Source organism: Oryzias latipes, chromosome 17 (genome assembly GCF_002234675.1).
Source record: "Oryzias latipes chromosome 17, ASM223467v1".
Lineage (NCBI taxonomy): Eukaryota > Metazoa > Chordata > Actinopteri > Beloniformes > Adrianichthyidae > Oryzias > Oryzias latipes.
Window position 1 is genome coordinate 30,093,956 of NC_019875.2, and position 27,441 is coordinate 30,121,396.

The 27,441-nt window shown below is 44.5% G+C and overlaps 4 protein-coding genes across 5 annotated transcripts in view; 2 read left to right on the forward strand and 2 right to left on the reverse strand.

Moving 5' to 3' along the window:
• Positions 1–5,903: 5,903 nt before the first annotated feature.
• LOC101167075 (apolipoprotein D) lies at positions 5,904–7,678 on the reverse strand. 2 transcript variants are annotated; one of them, XM_011487083.2, is made up of 5 exons: positions 7,556–7,678; positions 7,304–7,440; positions 6,813–6,934; positions 6,639–6,724; positions 5,904–6,562 (listed from the first exon to the last, which is right to left on the reverse strand). In XM_011487083.2, the coding sequence occupies exons 2-5, from the start codon at positions 7,418–7,420 to the stop codon at positions 6,327–6,329; spliced, it is 561 nt and encodes a 186-aa protein (XP_011485385.1). In that variant the 5' UTR covers positions 7,421–7,440; positions 7,556–7,678; the 3' UTR covers positions 5,904–6,326. The 2 variants fall into 2 exon arrangements, with proteins under 2 accessions (XP_011485385.1, XP_004079502.1); XM_004079454.3 differs by having other exon boundaries at positions 7,304–7,428; positions 7,556–7,658.
• Positions 7,679–10,700: 3,022 nt separating this feature from the next.
• Positions 10,701–11,793, forward strand: LOC101167323 (apolipoprotein D-like). The gene is made up of 4 exons (XM_004079455.4): positions 10,701–10,914; positions 11,020–11,141; positions 11,315–11,403; positions 11,483–11,793. Exons 1-4 carry the CDS (start codon positions 10,795–10,797, stop codon positions 11,722–11,724), a joined length of 573 nt encoding a protein of 190 aa, XP_004079503.1. The 5' UTR covers positions 10,701–10,794; the 3' UTR covers positions 11,725–11,793.
• Positions 11,794–14,291: 2,498 nt separating this feature from the next.
• LOC101167573 (apolipoprotein D-like) lies at positions 14,292–15,365 on the reverse strand. The gene is made up of 5 exons (XM_004079456.4): positions 15,279–15,365; positions 15,069–15,201; positions 14,869–14,990; positions 14,703–14,788; positions 14,292–14,598 (listed from the first exon to the last, which is right to left on the reverse strand). Exons 2-5 carry the CDS (start codon positions 15,192–15,194, stop codon positions 14,357–14,359), a joined length of 576 nt encoding a protein of 191 aa, XP_004079504.1. The 5' UTR covers positions 15,195–15,201; positions 15,279–15,365; the 3' UTR covers positions 14,292–14,356.
• A 5,816-nt stretch (positions 15,366–21,181) lies between these two features.
• Positions 21,182–27,441, forward strand: part of samd7 (sterile alpha motif domain containing 7) — an 8,838-nt gene continuing 2,578 nt past the window's right edge. The window contains exons 1-8 of the mRNA XM_004079526.4: positions 21,182–21,716; positions 24,499–24,626; positions 24,741–24,864; positions 25,337–25,461; positions 25,535–25,616; positions 25,727–26,382; positions 26,461–26,576; positions 26,643–26,753. Of these exons, the coding sequence (XP_004079574.1) occupies positions 24,527–24,626; positions 24,741–24,864; positions 25,337–25,461; positions 25,535–25,616; positions 25,727–26,382; positions 26,461–26,576; positions 26,643–26,753 (1,314 nt within the window). The 5' untranslated portion in view covers positions 21,182–21,716; positions 24,499–24,526. The remainder of the gene's footprint in view (positions 21,717–24,498; positions 24,627–24,740; positions 24,865–25,336; positions 25,462–25,534; positions 25,617–25,726; positions 26,383–26,460; positions 26,577–26,642; positions 26,754–27,441) is intronic.

A 27,441-nucleotide genomic window follows, 5' to 3' on the forward strand; every position in this document is an offset into this window, starting at 1 on the left:
ATCCAGAAGAATCCATGATTTATAATAATAATAATAACAATAATACATTTGTTTTATTACGAATTATTATTATTATGGATTATCTGGACTGTAAATGCTTCTCTGAGGTTTTTCATCTGCTATGGAGCAGTGGACACTGCCCTGCTTTGTAGTTCGAGTCCAGCTGTTTTCACAGTGTGAGTGAGTCAGGTGTGACTTTCTGCTACTGGACCTCAAGAAAACTTTAACGAGGACTCAGGTGAACTTCTCAGAGCAGCTGGAAACAGGCCTCAGCCGAAGGAACAGAAGTCATTAAAGCTGCGTTCAGACCGCACATGTGAGACGCGTTCAAGAACCTGCACTGGACATGCGCTGGACAGGCCTTTTAGATAGATAGGCAGGCAGGTAGGCAGGTAGGTAGGTAGGCTAGTCATGAAACAATAAAATAGTCACACTCACTAAAAACAGAGTAAAAAGAATAAAATAATAAGAGCATAAAATAAAATAAAAGTAAGTAAAAGCATAAAAGTGGTAAAAAGTAGTTGCCCGTTTAGTGACTCCTCCTCATGCCCCCTCCCCTCCCAGTCTAATTGCACTCGGTGCAAAGGACTTCCTGAGTCTTTCTGTGGAGGATGGCAGAGAGTGAAGGCGGTCGCTGAATACGCTCCTTTGGTCAGTAAAGAGTCCATGTAGGGGGTGACCAGTGTTCTTCATGATGCTGTCCAGTTTGGACAGTATCCTCCGCTCTGCCACCACCTCCACTGTCTCCAGGCTCTGCCCCACCACACAGCCTGCCCTTCTGATCAGACGATTCAATCTTTTTATGTCCTTTTTGTTCGCGCACCCCCCCCAACACACCACCGCATAAGACAGGGCACTTAAAACAACAGACTGATAAAACATAAAAAGGAGATCTGAGCTGACATTAAAAGAGGCGAGTCTTTTTACAAAGTACAACCTGCTCTGCCCCTTCCTGTAAATGGAGTCCATGTTTGCAGACCAGTTCAGCTTATTGTCCAGGAGGACTCCAAGGTATCTGTAGTTATCCACTACCTCCACCTCTGCTCCACCAATGAGGATGGGCTGAACTGCAGCAGGTGTTCGTCGGAAGTCCAGCACCATCTCCTCTGTCTTGGATGTGTTCAGGTGGAGGCAGTTTCCTTGGCTCCAGTGCACAAAGTCCTCCACCAGCTGTCTGTACTCCCCCTCATCACCCTTTTTGATAGATGCCACAATTGCTGCATCATCCAAGAACTTTTGCATGTGGCATGCATCAGAGTTGTAGTGGAAGTCAGTGGTGTAGAGGGTAAAGAGGAGAGGTGAGAGCACTGTGCCCTGTGGAGCCCCCGTGCTGCCAGTCAGTATGGAGGAACTGCAACTCCCCATTCTGACAAATTGTGGCCTGTTGGTCAGAAAGTCCGTTATCCATGACACCAGATGGAAGTTCACACCAAGGGAGAGGAGCTTCTGCTGGAGAAGGAGGGGCTGGATTTTCTTAAAAGCGCTGGAGAAGTAAAAAAAAGAGCATTCTCACAGCACAGCCCCCTGTGTCCAGGTAGGAGAGGGCCCGATGTAGAAGATACAGGACGGCGTCCTCAACTCCTACTTTTGATTGATAGGCGAACTGGAGAGGGTCTTCAATCCCCTGCACCCGGGGTCGCAGATGCAGGCTCCAGCGTCTTCATGACATGGGATGTAAGGGCCTGTAGTCCGGCCTGTAGTCGTTCAGCTCACTGGGGCGACTCCTCTTGGGCACAGGAACAATGCATGATGTTTTCCGCAGTGATGGGACCCTCCCCAGCTGCAGGCTCAGGTTATAAACCTGCTGTAGGGGTTCTCCCAGTTCTGCAGCACAGCCCTTAAGGAGCCGTGGACTCACTCGGTCTGGGCCAGCTGCCTTCCTGGGGTGGAGCCGTCTCAGTTCCCTGCTCACCTGATCAGCAGTGATGGAAAAAGGGTGATTGTTGGGATTTGATGACTGAGATGGGGGGAAAGGGGGGGCAGCAGAAGCAAGATGGTTGGGGAGGTTGGTGGGGCACTGCAGCACCGGGGAGCAGGTAGCATGGGGGGTAGCCTGGGGGGAGCTGAACCGCTTGAAGAAACCGCTTGTCGCACCTCCCTCTTTTTTGCTGCATCCAGTCATGGTCTTCATGGTGTTCCAGACCTCACGCAGGTTGTTATCCGTCAACTTCTGCTCTAGTTTCCTCCCGTGTGCCTCTTTGGCCTCCTTCATGCAGACTTTTAGTTCCTGTTGGACCTTTTTTCGTCTCCTCCCAATCTTTGCTCCTGAAAGCCTTCTTCTGCCTTAACTTCCCTGGTAACCCAGGGTTTGTTGTTTGAGAAGCTCCTGACAGTTCTGACAGGCACCACCAAGTCCACACAGAAGTTCATATAGTCTGTCATGCAGCCCACAGCTCCCTCAATGTCATCTCCATGAGACCCAATCAGTTCACTCCAGTCCGTTCACTCAAAGCAGTCTCTGAGGGCCTCCTCAGCTCCAGCAGACCATCCCCTGACTTGTCTGGTGGTGGCCGCCTGCCTCTTCACTAGAGGGGTGTAGCTAGGCTGCAGGTGCTTTTGTTTGAGAATAATCACCACATTTGACGTGTATTTTTGGGCGGGGTTTGCACGTTTCTAAAAAGGTTGCCAGTGCAGAAGTGGTTTGGTGGTTCCTGCAGTGAGGACTGGAGCACCACAAACCAGAAATGCTTTGCTGCATACCTGAGGAGTCTCTCTAAGATGAGTCTTCCACACCACAGGAGAACTTCCTCTGAACCTGATCGCCTTTACCAGCTGGTGCAGGGATCCAGGTTCTGGTCTGAGTCCAAGTGATTTCACATGGTACCAGGACGACCATGTCCTCCTGCTGACCCAGAGAGCAGCTGTGCTGAAGCCATAAGTAGGAGGATGCTGCTGTAACCAGGGACCTCTGAGGGCCTCCGAAGCCTTTTATGGCTCCTTATTACTGCAATGGAAACCAGGAGAGTTCTGAGGAAGGTAATGAGGAGCCAGAAGCTTTTATTGAGAATAACTCCACTTCAAAAGAAGTTTTTTTATGTTTTTCTAAGAAAAAACAGTCTCATGATGCCATCAAATGTCTCGTATTCTGTGGTGTGGGGGGTGAAATAATCATTTACAGAACCCCCCCCCACACACACTCACAGCTGTGAGATTATCTGCAGTTGTGTCAAATCCACAGAAGTTTGCGGTCAAACATTTGCAAAACAAAAGTACAAAAGGGAAATTCACGGCGTGTGTATAACGTGTGCGTGTAATGAACAGCATGACGCACTTCCTGTCTGCACTTCACACACCAACTTCCTACACTTCCTTACACTCTACATCCAAGATGTTCATAAACTGACAGCTTGTTAAACTTTTAATGACCATTAGCATCTCCTCAGTGACCCCCCCCCCCATGTGGATTCAATCCAGTTCCTTTCCAAAGAGCTAATTCACATCTGAGCTTCATGAATCACGTTTCCAAACTCATGCCGCCCCTCCAGGTAAAATGTTTTCCCGAAGTTGCTCTAAAACATTGTTTTACTTTTCTTCCAGATCAGAAATGAGAAAACAAAATGATCCATTAATGGCTTAGAGATCAAGAATCGAACCCGGACCGGCTGAACGTTACACTACATGTCACCACATGTAATCCTCACAAAATGTAAAAATATAAAAACTTTGAATTAGGAGAAAAATTAAACTTGTAAGTCAGTCTAACACCCCGATGCACCCCCCTTCTCATTTTAATCTGACTTCCTGTCAGCTCATGTTAGAGTTTCCTGTTTGTTGCCTTCAGTTTTTCCACTTTTATCCATTTTATGTTTCTAGTTAGTTCCTCTGTTTGTCTCATCTCATCTTTTTGTAGCACTTTGGTTGTAAATTCTTCTATAAATAAAGATTCACTGGGTTTGAATCTGTATGAAAAGTAAAAATGTGATGACATCTTTGGACGAAACACTCCAGATGTTCTGCATTCCAGCTCCTCCGTGAATTCAGAAGGGAAGTCGGGCGAAGGCCGAAGACGGCCCGCCAGCGTTCCGCTCGCTTTGGTGGAAATGTAGGCCAGTGACCTCAGACCTGCGACGGTGGAGCGGCGCTCTTCTGCAGCATGAGAGGCCCTGAAGGCGGCACCTCAAACAGAGCACGTCCTCAAAGCTCCCACTGCGGGACTCTAACCCCCCCCCCACCAGGCTGCGGCTGTTTGAAGTGAAGAGCTTCGGGATGAAGATCATACGGAGGACAGTCCTGCTGTGGAACCAACACTGTGGGGCCCAGCAGCTGATCATCCTCCTCAGTCATGTTACTGCGCTGGGAAAAACTTCCACACTGAGGATCAGAACACAAAAACAGCCAAAATGTTTGGAATCCTATCATCCAGATCTGTCAATTTACAGACGATACCCCAATAAAAAGAACAAAACGCCGTCCAGACTCTGGAGGAGACCCTCACAAGAACTTTCCTGAACACTTCCAGCATGCAGCAGCAGATGGATTTCAGCTTCAGTTCCTAGTTTACTCTAAAAAAAAAAAGTACAAAAGTATTCGCCACACGCCAAAAATATCTGCCAGAAGTTTCTTCTATTGCTGTTTTTTTCCCCCAAACTTTCTGGACATAATGAAGCAGATAAAAGCTCACTTTGACAGAAAGAAACTGAAACTGGATCAAGTTTCCAAATGCAGAATGAATGCTTTGTGTCAGGAACCGGGGGGTCGGACCCATGAAGGGAGGAGCTTCTGATCGTCAGCAAACATAATCTGCCTTTTAGAATAACTTTTTGATATGTTCAAGGACTGTAGGATTCAGGAGCGCCATGACCCAAACTCTTTAGCCAAAAGAAACCCAAATATCCAGATAAAGGTTTCCAGAACAATCGGGTTTTTGTTCTGACAGACAGACTGGGACGTCAACGGATCCAAAAGGGTTTCTGGGACAGATTGGGGGGGGGGGTTGATGCTCTTTTTCTTTTTTAAGGCTCACATTTTCCAGTTTCTGTACCGTTTTGTTTCATGATGCATTTGAGTGAACTGGGCTTCAGTTTGTTCTCCAGATAACTATTTTTTATTATATCTATATCTATTATTTATTATAACTATTTATGAACCAGAATAACGTTAATAAAAACTCAAAGGGTTTATGAAGAAAATATGAAAGAGCATTAGAGCCACTTTAATCCTGAAAAACACCAACAGCAATCGTCTTCATGGCTTTTAAAGTGAATTAAATGAATTTGGTTTTTGTTTGTTGATTTTGGGAGGCAGAAATTAACAGCAGCCAAAAAACGATTTTCATATAATTGTTTAGTTTTTCTTCTTTGTTGGTGGCCGTTACACACAAACACACTGAAGACAGGAGGAACACAAGAGCTGATCACAATCCTCATCCAGACGGTGATCAATTCAACATTTTACTTTGTTTAGGAAACTAGTTTTTTGGGATGTTTATTTATTTTAATGTCTGGTTTATTTTGGGGGAAATAAAGACAATTTTCAGGCACTAATCTAGATACTTATTCACCTAATATTTTCCTTAATTTCCATCTAAATACTTTTAGAGTATTTAACGGATTGCAAACTTTCAGTTGTACTGGAAGAAAAAAAACGTTTAAGAAAAAGAAAAGATCAGAAATGATAAAAAAAAAAACTTTTCTGACTAAAATAAATTCCTAGAGTTCAGCATCATCTGCTGATCTGCAGACAGAAGATCAGAACCAAAAAGCATCAGAAGCTAAAAATAATAGATGTAGTTGAGCAGAAGGGCCCAGCGGTGGATCAGAACCAGAAGACACAAAACGACGACACAAACCGACAACAGCTGATTACAAACGAATGAAACACAAACAAGGATTTCAAAATAAAGCTCACCCAAACATGAGGGGCAAAACGTACAGCTTCAGAAAAATAAATGAAGGATAAGGAGGTTATGTTACGTACGTCTTGTTATTTTATTGATGATAGACATTTAAAATGTTACACTTTTCACCAATTAGATTTATCCTCTGGAGGTTTCTCTTGGCTATTGTGACTTTTGAGTTTGCATCTTTTCTGCTGCAACAACATAACATGTTTAGACAATGACGGGTCTCAAACTTATGCTCCAAATACACCAAACGTGGATTATTTTCAGTTTCAGGAGCCGCTGCACAACCCAACCTTTCTAACCAGCAAAGATCACATTTCTCTCATTTCTATTTTGACATCATTCCAGTTTGTAAATCCAATAAAGATCTGTGTGATCAGATTCTAATTGAGTAATCTCTGTTTTCCTGTAAGGTGGAGGAATCAGTTCACAGGAAACAGGAAGTCAGCGGTTTCTGCCCCTCAGCGTCTGAAGCTGAAAGGACTCAGAGGGTTTTGTCGCAGCCCAGCTGCCTGCTGGGAATCATCCTGGTCACGTCGATGTTGTTGCGGGCGAACACCTCCCTGGCCTTCTCGATGGCGGACTCTGGCAGGCTCCGCGTTCGGCCCAGGACCCAGGCAAAGTCCACATGGAACAGCCTGAGGACGTCGGTGCAGGAATACACCAGCGCCTGGTTGACGTAGTCCGTGGACAGGATCCAGTACGGGGAGTATGGCAGGACTGTGGATGAGCAGACGAACAGCCGTTGATGACCTCCTGACCTTCACACGAGGCCGTCTGATGCCGTCTGACTCACCGTAGGAGTAGGTTATCCCCAGCTTGGCTGGATTCTTTGGATCTTCTATGATGCCGGTCCCTTCGATCTTCTTCAGCTCTCCTTTTCTGTTTCAGATTTTATGCAGAATTTAAAGAGCACATGACCACAGACAGACTGCCCTTTTTTTTGGGGGGGGGGGGGACAACGACTCACAGGATTTCTGAGCTGACCACTCGGATGGAGCTGTCTGTCCGGAGGGTGAAGTTGGTCTCGATGCAGCGGCCCTTCTCAAACTGAGCGGGCAGTTTGGCGATCTCAAACCATCTCCCCATGAACTGTGAGGGCGGAGAAGGTTTCCAGAGGCTGTCAGTCATCGGGCCGCTCAAAAGCTGCTCCAACCGTTAGCTTACACCTCATTCTAACTGACCCAAGTAGGAAAAAGATCTCAAACAGTTCAACTGAAACGAAGCTGAACTGTCAGACAAGTTTGTAGCTTTTCTGTGATCGTATCTGATGCTAAAAGTTGGTCAAATCCCCAAATGTTTTGGTTTTTTCTCCTAAAGCATCAGAATCGTCTGACAGGTCGACATAGAATAAACAAATTTCTACCGACTGTTGCTCACATCCACGTCAGGATAGTTTACTGACGGCTTCTCCAGGTCAGAGCATCTGCTCCAACACTTTGAACTGTTGCAGCTCGGTACCTGTTTGAGGCTGAAGGCTTGTTGGACCTCTGGTTCCGGACACGGGCCCCAGTGTGGGACCTGAGCTGCGGCGAGCGCGGAGATGAAGCCGAACATCACAACGTGCACGAACTCCATACTGAGACCTGCAGAGACGTCTGTGATGCAGGTACAGTTTCATACAGGAACCCCCACAATCTGTCAATCAAATCGTCTAAAATGATGTTGAAAAAGGTCCGAAAAGACTGAAAGCAGCCGGTTCCGTTTTCTGACCTCTGTGGTTGGATGGATGGATGCTCCCTCCGTCCAGATCCTGAAGACGTTCTGCTGCTCGGGTCCTCAGTGCTGCTCTTTGTGTTCCACCAGCTTTATTTCAGACGTGAAGTTAGCTATTGGCTAATGAAAGTCATGGGAGAAATACCAGAGGAAATGTCATAACCCAATCTGGATGATTCCTCTGCTGCAGGACGGTGGGCCGGACCAGGATAGTTGATGTTTTGTTTACAGCGTTCTCCTGTTTCCACTTTTGAATCTCTGTAATTATTCAAATGTTTGCTTTCATGAGTTTTATTGGGGGGGGGACAATGCAACTTTTCTTTTCTTTTTCTTTTGTTTTTAGCTTTTTGTAACTGAAGGCACGCAGCTGACCCTAAAACCAAAGAAAGAAAAGGAAAGAATAGAAGATCAAAGACTAGAAGAGACATTGAACACAAAAGCAGCCGATTCCTTCGTGATAAAGGCAACAGCAGACAAATCCTTTCTTTACATTTACATTAAAATCATGTTGAAATTTAAAAGCAGTTTAAAAGCTGAAGGTCATGATGAAATGATTTGGAGCAAAACATAAAACATATACAGAATGTGCTGTTGGAATTTTATTTTGAAAGGAAATTGGGGGTTTTGGTCTGAAGTGATCTGCAGTCAAACCTCTCAGTGTTTGAAGCAGCAGAGACAGGTTTGTGAAGAAAAGATCAGAACAGAGGGTCCAGGGGATCTAGAGGATCCAGGAGATCAAGAGGGTCCGGAGGGTCCAGAGGATCCGGAGGGTCCAGAGGGTCCAGAGGATCCGGAGGCTCCGGAGGGTCCAGAGGATCCAGAGGACCCAGGGGACCCAGGCGATCCGGAGGATCCAGGCGATCCGGAGGCTCCGGAGGGTCCAGGGGATCTGGAGGATCAACATCACAGACACAGAGCCCATCAGGATATTTGATATCTTCTGTAAACTGGTTTCTGTTCATGTTATGATTCTTCACATTGTTTTAAAACTGAAACATTTTTAAGGCTTTATTTGAATTCAAAACAACTTTATTGATCAAAAGGAGAAATTTATCAGGAAAACTATTGATCCTTTGGGTAAATAGTCTCTGCTTTGTCCCTGGATTGACCTTGGATTTCCTTTTTTGTGGATCAGACTTGTAAAAAAATCAGATTTTATGAGTAAATTTAAAAACAGACTTACATATCAACACTTATTGCTCTGAATTGAAGTTAAGAATAATTTAAGATTCCTGGAATTCAGTCATTTTATGCAGGAAGTGAGTTTTCAGCCACTTGGGGGCAGCATGTGAGCTGTTGATGCTCCGCCGTCACTCTGCACCGAGGAGGTCGTCCCGGCGTTTCCACTGTTTCCACCACAGTCACTAATGTTATGAAGAACAGAGGAGATCCAATGAATCTGAGGAGGGATTCCTCAGTCTGTGTGTGTTTCTGCTCACAGAAACTTACTCGTCTGGACAAAACAAACATGATGCATTAAATTAATCTCTTCTTTTTGCCAGACGACCAGGTTTTCTTCAAAATAGTAAAAAAAAAAAAAAAAAAAGGTCTTACTAAGAAAATGTATTTCTTGAAAGGAATTTTAGTCACTTTAAGTAATTTTTCTCAAATTAAGACTGTTTCGTTATGGAATAACTTTTTTTTTCTTTATTAAAAAACAGAAAATAAGACAACATTTGTGATCTTTACGGACCTAAAGTAGCAGACGGTTCTTCAGTGCTGACCGTGGGGGTTTGCACGGTAAACATGCTCTGCAAGTGTGCCCCCCCCATGAACATACATTCAGCTTCACGTGTGCCCCCCCCCCCATGAACATACATTCAGCTTCACGTGTGACCTTCTCGACCCAGCAGCTCCCCCAGGTGAGATGCAGATCACCTGTCTTCACACCTCACTTTCTCACAGCGTGTTTGGGTGGGGGAGTTGTTGAGGGGGGGGGGGGGGGGGGGGACCGCATCAGAAATCCGATCAGAAGAGTTTTCCTTCATTGTCGTGTTAATCATTGTCCTCTGACTCTCCTCACTTTTTTTCCTCACTCCATCAGTTGACGATAACCTTAAGATTGAAAACACGGCGGATCATCGATGTCTGTTAAAGTTTGACCGAGACAGAAGCAGAGTGTGGCTTCCAGCTGCCAAGGTCTGGAAGGTGGACGGGTCCGCATTGTTCTCCACTTCCCTGAACCTGAAAACAAACATGAAGACAAAGGAAACACGGTTTCAAACCACGTCTTTATCAAACATGAAGCAGATCTCATCAGGTGTGAACACAACCAAAACAACTAAGGTACATTTATGATTAAAAAAGGGAATATAGTTCACATATATATGTATAATAAAAGGACTTCTCGCATCCACTCGTGGGTGAAGACGGGACATCCTGGACAGGTCGCCAGTCTGTCGCAGGACCACAATCCCATGCAGACTCACATCCACACCTAGGGACAATGCATAGTAACTAATTAACCTATGAAGCATGTTTTTGGAGGGTGGGAGGAAGCCGGAGAAAAGCCTCGCATGAACTGGGAGAACATGCTAACTCCTCAACAGGGGTCTTCTGTTGGGTCAAAACAACCTGCAACATATATACATTATTCCAACATCTTCTTGCTGTGAGGCAAGAGCGGTAACCACGGCACCATCGAGCAGCCACAGGGGGTCCGTTTATGATTCATTTTCATGTTTATTCTGAACGTATAAAAAGTCTCTTCAGGGAGTTTTTGTTCAGTTTTGATCATCAAGACAAGATAAACGTCTTGAAATTGAAGTTGAAATCAAAAACCCTGTAATAGAATTGAATAAAACAATCAACTGTTTGCATTTTTCTTGGTCAAACGTATTTCTAATGTGCTGGTTTCCCTCAGATCCCGGCTGATGCTCGTCTTTCTTTGGCTCAACAGGCTGAAGCAGCAGGAAACGTCCAGAAGGTTCAGCCTCCTTCCAAACATCTGGATGCTTCAGACTCGGGCAGAAGACGAGCGGCTCCTCCGCACCCGTTTGTGACGCTTACATCACCAACATTCAGCGATGTTTGATCTGGGAATTCCTCACAGCTGCTCCCTCTCACAAACCCCCACCCCCACATCACACAGGTGGGGAGGGTCCGAGGGTTTCGTCAATGAGATCAACAAACTTCTCATCCTTTAAAAGCCCCTCTGAGCCTGAGGCGGCGCTCACAGCTGACTGTGAAGACTTCACCAACTTCTGCTTTGGGGCTGAATCTCTGCAGGAGGAACCATGAGGGCCGCACACGTGATTTCCATGACTCTGCTGTTGGCTTTTGCAGCCAATGCTCAGGTCTTCAAGGCTGGAAAATGCCCCACGCCTGCAGTTCAGGCCAACTTTGATGCCTCCAAGGTGAGCGTGCATCCGCGTTCAGGACACGGACTCTGATTGGACAGACTGTTCTGAGCTTCTGCTGTGGTCTCCAACCAGCCTATGACGTGATGTGGTTCTCTGCAGTATCTGGGAAGATGGTTTGAGATCCAGAGGCTGCCAACGAGCTTCCAGGTGGGTCAGTGCAGCACGGCCTTCTACACCCCGAAGGCTCCTGGAGTCATCGAGGTCCTGAACTCTGAGCGGCTGTGAGTCCATGCTGGTGCTGACAAAGAGTCTGCAGTCAGAAAACAATAAAAAATATTAAGATTTGCTCCCTGGCTGCATCCCTGAAACAATGCTGTGCATGATTGTAACCCCAACACACAAACTCAAATCAAACAAATCTGTGAAGAATGGGACGTTTTCTCTTATTTTGAAGGGACGATGGAACCGTCAACTCCATCGTTGGTTCTGCGAAAGTCAAAGACCCCGCTGAGCCTGCCAAGCTGGAGGTGTCCTTCTATGAGGGTAAAGAGCTGGAGTTTCTTCCAGTTAACACCCCACTCGGGGTCTCTGCTGCCTCTGAAACCCCTCCCTCGTCTTGCAGACACTCCCCCCGGTCCCTACTGGGTCCTCTCCACCGACTACACCGGCCACTCCCTGGTGTACGGCTGCACCGACTACGGCCTGTTCCACATGGAGCTGTCCTGGATCCTGAGCAGGGAGCCCACCCTGCCGAAGGAGACGGTGGCAGAGCTGCACGGCATCCTGTCCTCCATCGGCGTCGCCGTGGACAAGATGCTCACGACCGTCCAGGAGGAGGGATACTGCGGCGCCATGGAGCAGTGAGGCGGCGGAGGGACCACAGAGACTCGTCTGCAGTGCGCCTGAAAGAAATAAAGTTTGACAAAGAAACAACACTTGTGTTTTATATTTACCCTCAGGAATGTTTATGAATTTATTTGACTTTGGTACAAAAGAGCTTTTATAATTTTACGGGATGAAAAAAAAAGAAAAAAACTGTTCCTTCCAAAATATACCAATGTAAAACTCTTGATGTTCTCTGCTTCCTCCAGCTCTGGTGAACTTTAAGGCCGGCTTGCTTTAGGAATCAGATAGATTTGCTTTTATGGTCTCTGTCCACTTGGACAATGAAGTTGAAGCAATTACCATTTACAGCGCAAAGATAACATCTAAAAGTATAATACAAAAATCAATGAGTAGAATAGGTGCAAAGTGTACAACAGAGAAAGTGTGCAAATAATCAAAATATGAAAAGTGCCAATATAAAATGTCTGTCATTGTGTGCAGAGGGACATGTACAGATATAATCATGTCAGATGTGCAAAAACAGCAGGGAGTTAGGGAAGTGTTGACACTAGATAAATACTTAAATAAGCAGAAATACATATGCAGATGTAAGCACATACATTGGAGTGTGCTGTGGCGGATTTTATCTGTTGGAGTTGTGCACGGTTATTACCTTGGGATAGGAAACTGTTTTTGAGTCAGTTTACTTCTGATGCCACTGTAGCGCCTCCCAGAGGGCAGCAGGTCAAACAAGTCTGAGCCGAACATTTGTTTTGTTTTACAATAATGAAATGGTTGGAATGCAGCAATATTTTATATTTTTCATACTTTGTATTTTTATCTTTTGCTCTTCTCTTTCTCAAATTTTGTTCCTCATCTTATTTATGAACCTTGTTAGCTTTGTTGTCTTTTCTGTAATCACCCTGACTTGAGAGCTGCAGAAGAAACGTTCCTACGTTCTTGGTAACAGCCCCCCTAAACCTTAAGAAGCTCCTCTCTGTAGGGAACCTCGTCACCTCTGGGGATGAGTCCGGCCACTCAGGTGTCGTCTGCAAACTTCATGATGCTGTTTTTGTTGTGGGCCGCAGTGCAGTCGTAAATGTAGAGGCAGTACAGGAAGGGACTTAGCACAATTAGTTTGATAAACTTTAAAAAAGAAAACAATTCATGTAAAAATGTAAAAAAAACATCTGAACCTGTACCAGCAGAGTCTCTGTTGAGCTGGACGGCTGAATCAAACAGAAGCACAGCTGGGAGCCATTCTAATTACAGAGGGTGCGTTGGTATCGCTGACAGGCGCAGTTGGCTTGGGTGGTGACGCTTGACTCCCTTCAACACAACGTTTGAACATCATCGAAGTAAAGTGTGTGATGATGGACAATTGACTTCTTTTTAAACAAATGCATCAAATTTCACATAAATCAGACCCAGACTCATTAAATAAGAAGAGAAAACACTTTTGGAGAACAAAAACAACTGAACAGGTTCACAGGAAACCATGTAACGCCCATCAGAAAACTCTCAGAAAGGAAACCAAACTGATGGAGTTAAAGGACCGGTTCTGAGACACTTTACCGGAACAATAGCAGGCATCAGGACTGAATGATTGAAATTATCACTGTAACCTCCTTATCTGTGGCACAGATGAAGAAAAACTCTCACTGTGTCCACAAACACTTTTCTGAATCTGGGTTCTGATTTGTGGATGAATCAGAGGAGATTAAAAAAAAAACTAAAAAGTGAAACAGAAACTTTTTTAGCTTTTCTTCTGTCAGAGCTACTAACTTCCTAGTACTTTTTCAAAAAATGTTTTTCAGAACATTAAACTATCCGATTGAGTCATTTGATCCTGCAGACATCTCATTTTAATTCATATCTCTAAAAAACAAGTTGTTTTTTTTACCTTACATAATATTTTTAAGCAGAAGTTGTTCATTTGTGGACGGTGAGTAGTACCGTTTTAAACCGTTTTGCTTGATTTGGAGAAAATTGGAAAGTTTTGTTTTTTAATTACTCGACTGATTTACAAATAATTGTGAAGAAAAGTTCATCTTATAATGAACAATTCTAGTCTTTATGCTAATTATGGTCCAGAAAAAGAGGAAAGTGCTTGAAGATATACCGTTTTGGGGGAAGAAAGCAAAGAAAAATACCTCCTTTAACTAGTTAAAGAACCTTTTTGAGTTATTCATGCTTATGTTAAGACATGATATTTATAACTTCCAATGCCATATGTCTAAATATGAGTGCTAATAGCTCATTTCTAGATTTGATTCATTCTCAAAATGGGCAGGATATTACGCCTTATTTTAGGACTTTTTCTTCTCGTCCTATTGGGATTTTTTTCATTCAGATCAAATTTAGTATGTTTTGGTTTCTTTTAAGAAGAGCATTTTTGCCCTGCATCTATATTGCTTCCATTATTCATTTCTATTTCTCTTTTCTTTTTCATCTCACTGAGTGGAAGAACAAATCAAGGTTTTTTACATTTCTTCTATGAGTTGACATCATGTGAAGCATCACGCTCTGCGTTTGTGGAGGTGAACGTCGGTGACCTTTCACCCTCCGTCAACAGAAACCCTCAGAAAGACCATCAGACTCAAATGCTGCGTTCAAGGACTGAAGTTTATTTGGTGCTCATGAGAAACATTCCCAGACTCCACCTGGCGCTCTAATTGCCCATGGGTGTGCAGTACTTCAGGTCCTGGTTGGTGGCGAGAAGCTTGTCCACAGTGACTCCAATGGAGGTCAGGATGTTCTGCAGCTTCTCCAGGGTCTCCTGAGGCAGGGTGGGGGTCCTGCTGAGGATCCAGACGAAGTCCGTGTGGATCAGCTCCAGGTCGGTGCAGCTGTAGACCAGCGCAAAGTTGTTGTAGTCTGTAGACAAGACCCAGTAGGGGGACGGGGGGCTGTCTGCAGGAATGAGAAGACGGTGGAGATTTGCATTTTGAGCCCTTAAAGAACCATCACAGATCAGGAATTTGGGATGAAAACAACTGAAGAAACGGGCTGCTTACTCTCAAAGAAGGTGACCATCAGTTTGGCGGGCTCGGTGGGGCTGGGTTTGGCCGTGCCGTTGAGGGCGTAGATGGTGCCGTTGTTTCTGAAAGAGAGGAAACACTTTAGATTGGAAACATTCTGACTCTTTCATCCTATGAGACTTTTTTCTGACGTGACGCTCACAGCAGCTCCCTGTTGAGGACCCCCACCACCCCGGGGCTCTGCAGGCTGTACTGAGCCGTGCTGCACTGGCCCTTCTGGAAGGAGTTTGGCAGTTTCTGGATCTCGTACCATTTGCCAAGGTACTGCAAGGAAAAGCAGAAACAAGTGAGACGACTCCTTCATCCCGCTTTGGTTCCCACGGAGCACAGATGGGAGCGTACCGCCGCAGCATCAAACTTCTCCTGAACGGCGGCGTCCGGGCATCTGCCTGGCATGATGACCTGAGCGCTGGCGGACAGTGCGCACAGCAGGGTGAGGCCCAACATCTGGATGGAGTTCATTCTCATTTTTGTTCTTTGGGGAAAAAATGAAACAAATCAACTTCATACTCCGGAAACGTCTCCAGAGAAAAGCGGGAATCTGATGCTCACCTGTGTTCCCGGGTTGCAGTGGAGTTCTGCGTTCGGCGCCTCCTTTAAAAGGACGATCCGAGGCAGCATCTTTGTTTTATGTAAGGGGGGGGGGCATTTGGCAGCTGTTCACGTTCACATATAGAAGAAAATTATTGACAGGTCATACAGACCTTGGGTGCTGAGCAAATGTTTTCAGGTGTAACATTATCTTAAACGTGATATAGAATAACGAGCCAGAAATAGCCGGGTGTTATGAAAGGACGATGTTTGTGTAACCAAAAGGGCCTGTAGGGGGGCGGGGGGACTTCAGTGGGGGCACAATAGGTGAGTGTTTCCTGAACACAGCTCAGATCATGTGACCTCCAGCACAGCACAATGGAACGACAGAGAAAGGAGAGTTGAGGAGAAGATGCAAGCCCATCGTTTCCACAGAGATGACAGGAAGTCAGGGACTCCAGCAGAATCACATTTGGTGATGTCACTTCCTGCCGTGGGACATTTTGGTTAAGCGTTCATCGCACAGACTGACCTTCAACCCTACGGGAAAACGCGCCACAAACTGTCAGGAACCGGCAGCATAGGACCCAAAATGCAGCAGACTGGGCTTGGTGTCTGAAACTTAAAGACTCGCTCCGATGGAAATAGTGTTTTTTTGTGTTTCTAACATGTTCTTGTGGGATTTTTCGGATGATGGAGAACATTTACAAAGAAAATTGAGCTAAAAACAGCATTACTGACTATTTTTTACTCAGATTGTTGTGAATCTGGAGCAGATGAAAAAATGCAGTTTGAAAAAGGTCGTATTTGCAACATGGAAAATACGCTGGGGTTACATAAAATTGCATGTCGATAAACTGGAGATAAAAACAACTACCAGGGTAAAATTTCAAATAATTTAGTTGAAACTTATTACTGAAAACTAACTTAACTTTAATAACATCTTTTATAAAAACTGCTGCAGCTTCCAGCTTTTTTTGCCACAATTATCACCAAAATGAACGTTAGATCATGGAGGGACTGTAGATCAATACTGACTATGATTTTCTCCTTTTTTAATTTTTGGATGCTGGTGTGCCGCAGGATTTTTGTCAAGGAGAAAGTGTGCCGTGGCTCAAAAAAGGTTGAAAAACCCTGTCCTAGAAAACGGCACGTTTCTGGATTTGGACTAATAACGCTGCACTGTTGGGCGCACCGTCAAGGAACGGACCACTTAACTCATGTCATATATATAACTATAAGGCGCATTAAGCGAGACAAAAGAGTCAAGGATGAGTACGTCAGTCCAACACCGCTACACATCAGCCGCGTTAGCGTGTTTACTATGATGATCAGCCTTGTTTGCAACTCGTCTAAAAAACTGACATTTTAACAGAGCGCCGTGTAATTCTCAAAATTCACTTTGACACTGGAAAGTGCAATCAAAATGATGAACATGCATATACGGCACTCCAGATTATAAGGAGGAATTTCTTTTTTTGGCCTTTAGGCGCGCCTTATTGTGCAGAAAATACAGTAATCATAATTAAAAGAGCGGCGCGAACACTTTTGGGATCGCTCTAAGGATGATGGCAGTGGGACTTTAAACATTTAGCCAACAAAAGGATGACAAAGCAGATGGTCTGACAGTGAACACCTGAAAACCAAAGACTCAAATACGCTGGAGGTCATTTACACAAATCAAGACAGCTGTGGATGATTGACAGCCTCGACCTGGTGTGATTGACAGGGAGAACGGACCAAAATCCAAAGAAACGTCACAAAAGTCCAAGTGCACAATCCTCACACAAACAGGGCTTTGGTTTGCAGCTTCGTCCAGCGTCTTTCTGAGGATTTCTGCCTCAAAAAGCCGCCGTGATCATGAACACGGTTTGTATGGCGAGGTCAGAAGATCATCTTCAGAAGATGTTGCTTCAGGGATCCCAGAGAAGGAAGGATGTCACCATCATCGAGGCCCAAACAAAAGCCTTTATGCTTTCAGCTCAGAGGGATTACAGCCTTTGGCCCAGCCGTCCTCTGACAGCAAGAAGGCAGGAAACGCCGCTGATCCGGACACCAGATTGCAGCTGTAATTAGAAGATGGATGCTGTCCGTCTCTCCGCTGACCCAGTGAATTTATAGCCAGGCCGGTTTGTTGAGGTTAAACCTGTTCTGATCCCTTCGCCTCACTGTGACTCCATAATGCTGGTTGCAAACAACTTGGACAGAAATCCCTTATAAAAAGCTTACACCCAGGAGATTCCTAAATTAGCGGTTTAGATGTCCCAAATCCCGTTTTTCTTAATTCCCCAGAGTTTCCTCCTCCTCCTCCTTTTTTAAATATAAACTTCCTGTAACAAAGGAGATCTTTTTTGATGACGTCTGTATAGATTCATGAAGAAAATGCCGCATTTTCTGATAAAAACAGAAAACTGTCATAATTTACACGTTGCAGTCTTGTTTTTTTTTTTTACATTTATAAATGGAGACTTCAAATCCTGCAGTGGCTTAAGCTTCCTGTCAGGTGCAGCAGATCCTCTCAGCTGAAGGTCCAAACCGGGTTTTTGATAAAGAAGAAAAAAACCAAATGTGTCCACTCGCTGTTCAGGTGCTGAACGACTCCTGAGTTTCCAAATGTTGGTTAAGTCATTGGAAGAAACCATTAGAGTTTAAGGGCTGATGAGGATGATGATGATGATGATGATGATGATGATGATGATGATGATGATGATGATGATGATGATGATGATGATGATGCAGGTTTACTTAAATTTGTTTTAATGTAGATTCTGTAGAAATGTTTGGTTTTGCATCATAATGTGCTTTTGCTGAAGGGGAACCCCTCTAAATTACAAATGGTTTGTCCCAACAGTATAAATAGCAGCTGGTTAGCGCTCAGGGACGTTGAGGGACGGCTGTGCTGGACTGACCCCAAACAAAGGTCTGTCTGTGGAGCAGAAACCTCTGAGACGTGTGAAGATAGAAGGACGGAGGTTCAAACCCTCGTGATGCTCATCCTGGTCCTAGAGAAGAGCACGACACGATGAAACCCATGAAGAAATCAAAGTGGAAGAACTGAAACAGTTGTTTCTGAGCAGGAAACTGCAGAATCTCTTGAGAGAGAGACATTTCTTTCGTTAAAACCGAAAAGGTGTCGTGTGAAGCCGAGGCTTATTTCCCTGACCCTGATCACAAACATCACCTCTACTTACGAATTGATAGAACCTGGATTAAAAAAGAAGAAAAAACAAAAACCCTTTTCAAAATGACTTTACTACCACATGAGTCTCTCAGTCCAGAAGGTATTTCTGATATATCTTAAATATATACATTTTTTTAAACTGATATATAAAGTTTGCATTCTTCAGATCATCACATAATAAGTTCCACATGTTGACAACCTGAACAAAAATACCATTTTTCATTGCATTAGTTCTGACCATTTTGTTTTTGTACATAACTTTACCCTGAAAATCATCTTTATTAACTTTAATTTCAAACAAATTCAGTATTTTGGCGGGTACACATTATTTATTAACTTTAAACATAAAAAGTCCAGTTACTTTACAGGTTTCTACCACTTTGAAGAACAACAAGCATTTTCCACTTGTAACCTGAACGCCGTCGGTGCCGTATGTACTAGAGGCCAAGATATGGTTTATTAAAATGTCCTGTTTATACTTTTTATCATACTTGGACCTTGTACTTTGTTCAGCAGTCAATCAATACATTTAACTATATATTTAACTACTTATGTATGTGATAATAAAAAGTTGAATTAGTAAACAAATATTTTACAGTAAAAGTCACTTTTTCTCCTTTTTCCTTTGTTTTTGTTTTTTATTCTGCTATTAAATATGGATCAGCTAAGCTATAAGTCTGTTGCAGTACAGAAGGGAAATGCAGACTAACATCCTCAGACATGAGATATAGACCATTTTAGACAGGAATTAGACAAAATCCCTCACTGGGTCTTTTTATTTAAAAACTGTAATCTAATTATCTTAAGTTTGATACGTCACTGGATGAATGGATAACTGATGACTGTAATGTTTTTGTGTATTATTCTCATTTGATTGCTTGAAATAAACCAAATCAAATCAAAAATTGGCCTTAGATTTTCTCCTCAGACGACAGCTATTTACTGTTGTGAAAACGATGGAAACGCTGAAATAATTGATCCACAAAAGCTTCTGTTTGCTTTTATAGCTTCCACTTTGTCCTTCAGATGAGTCTTTTTGGTTTTGAGATTGTTTTGGTTTCGATGAAACGGAAACAGATTTGGTGTCTCATATACAAAATCCTTCATGGCTCTTCATCCCCTCCTCTTCACCAGTTTGTTAACATCCGGACAGCAGATCACAGCAGAACTGGGACTGCAGTCAGAGGAGACTGGATCATTCCCTTCAGAAAAAGCCTTTTTGGTCAGACTGCTTTTTCTGTTAGAGCTGCTACTGAGTGGAACTTCACACCCGTTAGTATCAGAAATCAAAACACATCATTTATTCAAGACACAATTAAAGAAATGCCTCATTGACAATCAGAACTGTCAACACTGAGTAAATTACTGTAATGTCTTTTATGTGCACATTTGTTCTTACATTTGTCTGATCTTGGATTGTTTTATCACTAATTTGTTTTTAAGTTAACTGCTAATTTTATTGAATGCATTGTTTAATAAATGTATGTAATATTATGTAAATATGTAATTTTATTTTTAGGGTGATTTTAACATCTACCCAGGGACTGCAGATGAAAAATAGCCCTTTGGCTAACTCTGGCATATTGACAGAATGTTTATTAATATGCGCTGTCCCCTATATTCAAATAATTAAATAAAAAATAAAAAATGATCAAATACACAAAATGGTTTTGAAAACACGTAAATTTTCACCCTGACATTGTCAATAGTTAGAAATTTTTATTGTCAGTAAAGAATTGTTTTATTCACAGACAATAGAAACTGATGTAATGAAGAAGTTTAAACAATTAAACTTTACTTTGGTCCGTTAAAGCTTTTTAATCATTTTGAATTCTAACTTCAATCAAATCTGTTAAGGTGTTTTGTGATGCTCTTCTACTGATGCTGATTTTGAGGTATAATGGTAAAATGGGCTGACCATTATACCTCAAAATCAGCATCAGTAGAAGAGCATCACAAAACACCTTAACAGATTTGATTGAAGTTAGAATTCAAAATGATTAAAAAGCTTTAACGGACGGTAAAATGGGCTGAGTTGGGAACCAGTTTAGCTCGTGCTGGTTTGCAGCGCCTTCCGTCCGTGAAACCCGGGTTCGACTCCAGGCTCCTCCCTGTTCCCTTCTCTACCTCTGCCGGTTCCAAGCCCGGTTTGAGAAGGTTGCGTCAGGAAGTGCATCCGGCGTACAACATTGCCAAAATTTAACATGCGACTCGTTCGCTGTGGCGACCCCTGATGGGAGAAGCCGAAAGTGGAAGAATGGTAAAATGGGCTGAATTTGTGCAAAAAGAGACAGAAAAATGACGTTAAAATCAGATTATTTTTGTTCAGCTGCTGGGATGCAATAACTCAGATTGGAGCTCTTACATGGATCTACAGACGATCATGTCAACTGACCTTCATGTTCTTCATAGACTCTGCTTTCCTGCAGAAGCTGAAGGATTAAGATCCCCCCCCCCCCCCCCCATCCAAATGATGTGTTGTTTAACCAAATCTCTCACCAACTGTGCACACCTCGCCGCCCACCAGGCTTTGCAGGAACCTTCAGAGAAGTGCAGACCCATGCTGTAAGCTTTGCTGAGCACAAACTGTCAGATTAAGAGGTCTGAGAGGATGATCCAGCCAACATTCAGGCGGATTTCTGGCAAATTACCACCAAGCATGTTTGGGTCAGCCCCCTCAGCACCCCGCCGAGCACAATACCTCCAACACCCAAACGAGACACCAAAAAGGACAGATCTGCTCAAATCTGCCACCAGCAGCTTGCAGACCTCTGCACGGCGCCGCAGAGCCAGGGAAGGAGGGGTTGACCATTTCGCAACTGGAAAAGGAAGCCGAGCATTTAGGTGTCTTAACCATGGACTAAAGTGCTAACAAGGGATTAGTGAGGTAAACGTTGAAAGAGGTTTAGCTCTCCACGCTTAGGACCAGTGCTGCTTCAGTAATTACACATCAGTTGCAAGGTGCAGCGAGTGGTTGGAGGGGAGATCACTGTGATGTCAGGGCAGGGAGGGCTTACCGCAGGAGATAAGGCCGGCTAATGAAGATGAAAAGAATCGGTATTTAAAAGGTCTTTTTTAGTTAAGGTACTTGGCTGGCAGCAGACAGAAAACAAGCCCGTTAGCAGGTTGGCAGGATGCTGAGCGCCTGGACGTGAAGAGAGTCAGCAGAGGAACAGGTCAGACCCAGAGGAGCTGTCGGGTTTCACCCCATTTCATCTTCTTCTGCCGTTTTAACTTGACTTTGGAAGAAATCTGCAGAGGTTCTGCTCACAGTAAAGGTAAGTCTATGAGAAGATCCTGTTTACCTGCTTCAGCCGTCCTGAAAACCATCAGTAGTTGTTCTGCATCGGTCACCATCCACCTTTATTTATCGTTTTCTACATTAGTCACGATCTGCAACTTTCATCAAATCTTTTGACGCCTCCACAGGTGAAAAATCTGTCGTTGTAATCTAATCAGAAGCTCAACGTCTCCCTATTTAATCTCCAAATGAGTTGGGATTCTGTAACTGTTTTAGTATATTATAGTTGAAAAGATTTGGGTTTGAGTCCTTGTGACAACAAGAATTTCTAAAACAATATCGTCATCATGACCGTCCAACACGTTTTAGGAGATGTAATCTGCCTGATGCAACTGTCAGAATCTGCATGGCTTTATCTAGTGTTGTGTTAGGGGATTAGGAAGGGCTAGACACTGCTTCTGTCTTGTCTGATATGACCTCCTCAGGGCTCCATCTAAGTTGTCAGCAATTTTTCTCTTTAATTCATTCATGTAATGAGATTAGCCGGGCAACTGCAAATCCACAGAACCAAATCTGGGGATTTGGCAGCTACAGCGAGGCCTCTGTTGGTTGCAGAAGTCAGACCCAAGTCTTGTTAGCTCACCTTTGGTGAAAGGTTCCCCCGGAAATGTTTCAAGTGAAAGAAAGTTTAATAGTTGTTTTAACAAATACGATTTTAAGGCACCTAAAACATGCATGCAAAACCCTTCTACACATAGTTTAAAATTGGTTTAAAACTTTTTTTTAAAGTGTCAGTACCTGATCAGGCGTGTGGCCAAAGCGTGGTTAGCTAAAGTGAAGGTAAACATGCTGGAGAATTCTCCAACGTTACTAAAAAGACACAAAATGTTGGCATTAAAGGACGCCGATGCTACACTTTGTGCTTTTAACACATTGCATTCACATTTGAGAACAGAACTGAGTTTTTCTTTGTTATTCTGTTCCTAATTTTTGACTGAAAAAGGTTTCTCCTGTGCAGCAAGAAGACAGAAATTTACTTTTGGAATATTTTTAGACGTATTTCCAAGCAGCAAAGCAGAACGAAACACTTTAGTTTTAAAGAGTTTGCTAACTGGGAGCTGTTGCACACTTCTAGGTGACTCCTCTGATGCCAGATCTCATCAAATCAGATCAAACTGTATTCATAAAACACTATTCACATCTTTGTAACACAAAGTGTTTTACAGAGTAAAATAACTACAACATTTCAAACAAAAACAAAGACCTTCACAGAAGTTAAATATAAAACACACTCAGTGTCCAAAACAACAGCCTAAACTGAATTTAGAAACAGGTACAGGAATAGAAAACTAATCGAATTGGAGTCGAATGAATGAATGAATGAATGAATCCCCAGCTTTAGTTTAATCACCTGGAATCAGCTAACTGTAAAAAGCTCAAATCTACTCAAAAGTTCATGTTCTGAGCTGCAAACATGCAGAGGTGCGAGGCTTGGAGCCCAGAGCGCCTCCACAGGGAGGATGGAAGCGTCTCTCCTCCTCTGCTGATGTTAGCGGTGGTGAACTGTGGAGGGCAGGCAAAGACTGCATGTGTTTGTGCCACATAGCTCCACATAAACCGATTGCATCCCCAGATTTATCCCCAAGGTGTTTTTGGGACATCCAGGGAGCTAATGGAGGCTAATAGGCTTAGCACTTGGAGGTGTATTGTTCAGGATGCTTACTGGGAAGGTTTGCTGAGGGTAAAACGCTAAACGTGCGGATTACCTCCAACACATCCCTTTAAAGTGCTGTATAGCCAGGACTTAGCTAATAGGATCCTGGGGGGAAGCAGGGGCCTGGAAGGTGGGGATGGTCAGGAAGGTCAGCAGATGTAGGCGGCAGACTGTTGCAGGACTAACAGGAGGATTAAAGCCCTCAGATTACACGGGTTTCAGGAGGAACCTGGGGGACTGTGGATAATGCAAAGGGCCAGGGGGGGGGGGGTCCTCATTTTAGCATTTGTGAGGGGGAGGGGCCAAAAACAACCCATGTACACAGTGTACCTCTGATGGACTCAAATGCTGTTTTAATGACAGTCAGATTATTTCTGGCTGATGGTGCACAGAAACGTGCCTCCAGTTTCACGCTGCAGGATGACCTTGGATTATCGGAGCTGGATTATTCTGCGGGTTACAGTATCATATTTTTGTAATGAGATTCCCTGCAGTGCAGAAGGCTAATTGGAGGTGTCTAAGTCAATTGTGCGGGTGTGTCCAGCTCAGCCAGGAACAATGAGATGAGCGTGCACAGGTGCATGCACGTACGGACAGATTACACTCTGGTTGCATTTCTGCAGGTCTCCTTCGCAGTTGTTGTTTGCAGCTGAGCGGCTGTTTTACAGTGACGGTTCAGTTGTTTTGAAGATTACAGCCTAATGGCATGGAGGTGTGAAGGGTGACAGTGAGGTCAGAGGTCATCAGTGACGGTACAGGTAGATCATTTTCCCAAAAGGTTTTTCTATATTTTAAAAAACAAAATATCCCAGAAGACATTTAGTTAGCATGCGTTTAAGGTGTAAGTAAAGACACGTCTATTGCTTCTTAAACATTTTACTGCACCTTAAAAGCAGTTTTAACTATTTGTGAGGAATTTCATAAAAATGTGGCGACGACAGTGATGCTGGGAGATGGACACCTGCTGCCCTCTAGTGGTGATGGGAGGAAACTACAAAAGCAGATGACAGATGAACAACTTTTCTGAAACACAACAGCTGCGTGTTTCGTGATACAGATCCTCCAAATTTGAACCTCTAGATAATGGGACTTTCCTCTCCTGCAGCGGTTTCAGACAGGCCGTGACCTGACTCATGACCCCCCAGCAGATGAGGAAGATGACGGCGCTGGGAGAGCAGGGGACTCTTGATGAGAAGCACTGGTATCGACTGGTGAATGGCATGTCCGCTGGAGGTGAGGAGCGACCCTTTACGGATCCTCGTCATCTTGATTTACTGCAATCTGTGTCTTCTGGGGGGATTTGCTCAACAAGATCTGTGACCTTTGGTGCTCCTGTTGCTCCTGCAGAGCTGAGGCAGAGGCAGGAGATGATCATGAGGAACCAGATGGCCATGGCTCCACAGATCCTCACGCAGGGACAGCAGAGGCTGCAGGGGGTCCCGGCACAGTTTGAACCTCGCTTCATGGAGAGGTCCGTACATGAGTTTCCCCTCAATCCTGAAGCTTAGGTGGAAGGAGAACATTTTCTGCAGGATAACTGAACCTTACTGAAGTTTAAACTCTTTGTTCCCCTCCTACATTTCCTTTCACTTAAAAAAAAGTAAGACAGTTTTTCCATTGAATCCTGGGAATATTGGAGTGCAGTTTGGGGGGGGGGGTGCTTCAGGTATTTTGATGACAACATTTTTGTGAATGAGTTCTTTCAGCAAATGTTCCTGAAACATGGGTTCATAATTTAATTTTGAATTAGGAAAAAGCAGCTTTTTGTCTTAAATTGAAATACTCACCAACACTTGTCAAGAACTCATCAGAAACTCGGTCTTCATGCGTGTTTTCATCTTAACGATTCTTTGGCTGCAAATCTGTGAATAGCTGAATAACTTCTGGGTTGAAAAAGGATTCATATTGTAATTTTCCCATTTGCTGTTTTCTTTTGAAATCAGAGAGTTGGTTCCTCCCAATGAGATGGTAGCTTCTGAAGCCAGGCAGATGCACATGGGGCCTCATCTTGGACCACCTCTTACCCCTCATGCCAATGTCCTGCCTGGAAGGGCGTTTCCTGGCCCAGGTGGGCGCCAAACATCTCCTGACAAACTCTGCAGTGTAGAGCGAAGCACTGACATCTCTCCTCTGATGTTTAGCTGGATACGGCTTCCTGCCCTCAGAACCCATGGAGACGGTTGCCCGGCGACAGGAACTCATTCACAAGCAGAACATAGCCAGGTATGCACGCAGTTACGATGTCTCCTCCACGCACTTTTGGAACTTCTGAATGAAACGGGTTTGGAGCTTGGGTCACAGTTGCAGCTTTCTTTCTATGCTCTGATGCTCAGAATGGAGATGAACGCCATCCTGCACCAGAAGGAGCTGGAGAACGCCCACCAGAAAGGACTGATGGGCATGGACGGTCCCATGTCGTACCCCTCCAACCCCCTGATGTTCAGAGGGCGGCAGCGCATGCCGGACGGTCACGACGTCTTCGTCCATCGCCCCTCTCTGGATGAACTTCATTCCAACAGCATTCTAATGTCAGCAAGTCCCTACCCGCCAATCAGCACCCTCCACAGAGAGAGGGGAAGGAGGGCGGGAAGGAGGCCGACCATTCACAAGACCGCAGAGAGCCACGTGTCCAACCTGAAGGGCCAAACCGAAGATAAAAGCGTGGAGCAAAGCCCAGAAGCCACCTCGGGGGAGGAGAAGGAGATGGAGGTGAAGGGGGACACAGGAGAGGAGTGCACCAAGACACACCAAGAGGCCAAAATAGACCCTGAGCTTCCCACAGGGAGCAGGAAGAAATACAAAGAGGGGGAGGCGGCTCTGCGGAAGACCTGCCCCGCCTCTCAGGACGGCTGCGCAGACGTGGCCAATGGAAGTGGGAGTGAGAAAGACATCTCCAGCCAATGCTCTGCTTTCCAAGAGAAGTTCATGTATCCCTCAGCTGGGATGCCTTACATGTTCCCAGTCCCTGGAAATGGTTTCTTACCACCAGGTAAGTTTGTGAAACAAATGCAAACTTCTGCTCTCGTGTGTGGATGTGCTCTGCTGACACACAGCATTTGCTGCAAAGGTCCACCAAATCTCTTCCTCAACGGTGATGAAGCTCCTGAGGACATACGGAAGTGGACGGTTAATGACGTCTACAACTTTGTCAACGGCATTCCCACCTGTTCAGAGTACGCCCAGGTGAGTTTCCACCACACCTACCACCGGCTCCTTCTGGGGTCTTTACTAATGAGACGTGTCCACCAGGCATTCAAGGACCACATGATTGACGGGGAGACCCTGCCACTGCTTTCAGAGGAGCACCTGCTGGACACTCTGGGGCTCAAACTGGGACCAGCTCTGAAGATCCGCTCTCAGGTACCCAGAACCTCAGTGGAGGCACATGTGTAAGGCAGAAAAGGTCAAAAACCAGCTGAGTGTGTTGGTGAAGATTCCAGTCACCTGTCCTGAAAGGAGGAGTCCAGAATGTTACCTGATTTAGAAGTGAAGCTTTATGGACGAGCCCTGGGACAGACTGGCGACCTGTCCAGGATGTCCCCTGGGCCGGAATAGGCTCCGGCAGCCCCGTGACCCCCAAAGGGATGAAAACGGGTCAGAAGATGAATGAATAAATGAATCATGGATGTAGGGAAAGAGAACATGAAGACTCCGGACCTCCAGAAGCAACAGAACCAAACCTTCAGTCAGGGGCAACGCCTTAACCTCTTAAGATATGGTGTCCATATTTTTGGTAATATTTCAAAAGTAATACATTTTCCTTAGCTGGGGCCCTGTGACTATTTGTTTAGAGGGGTAGCTCAAATATTAGCTTGGCTCTCAAGAGGTGAAGGGAGGAGCCACCAGTGGAGCCTGGACCAGGCGTGACGTCATCCATGGAAAATGGTTCACTTCCAGCTCCAACCAAATGAAATCAATTCAGTCTCCATTTTTTCGCAATTGACGTCATCAGTAAGCAGTAATTGGTCCGAACTGACTGAGTCGTTGTTTCAATGGAAACCACTCTCACCAATCAGAAGTGAGCTTGTTGGAAGGCCACACCCCTACC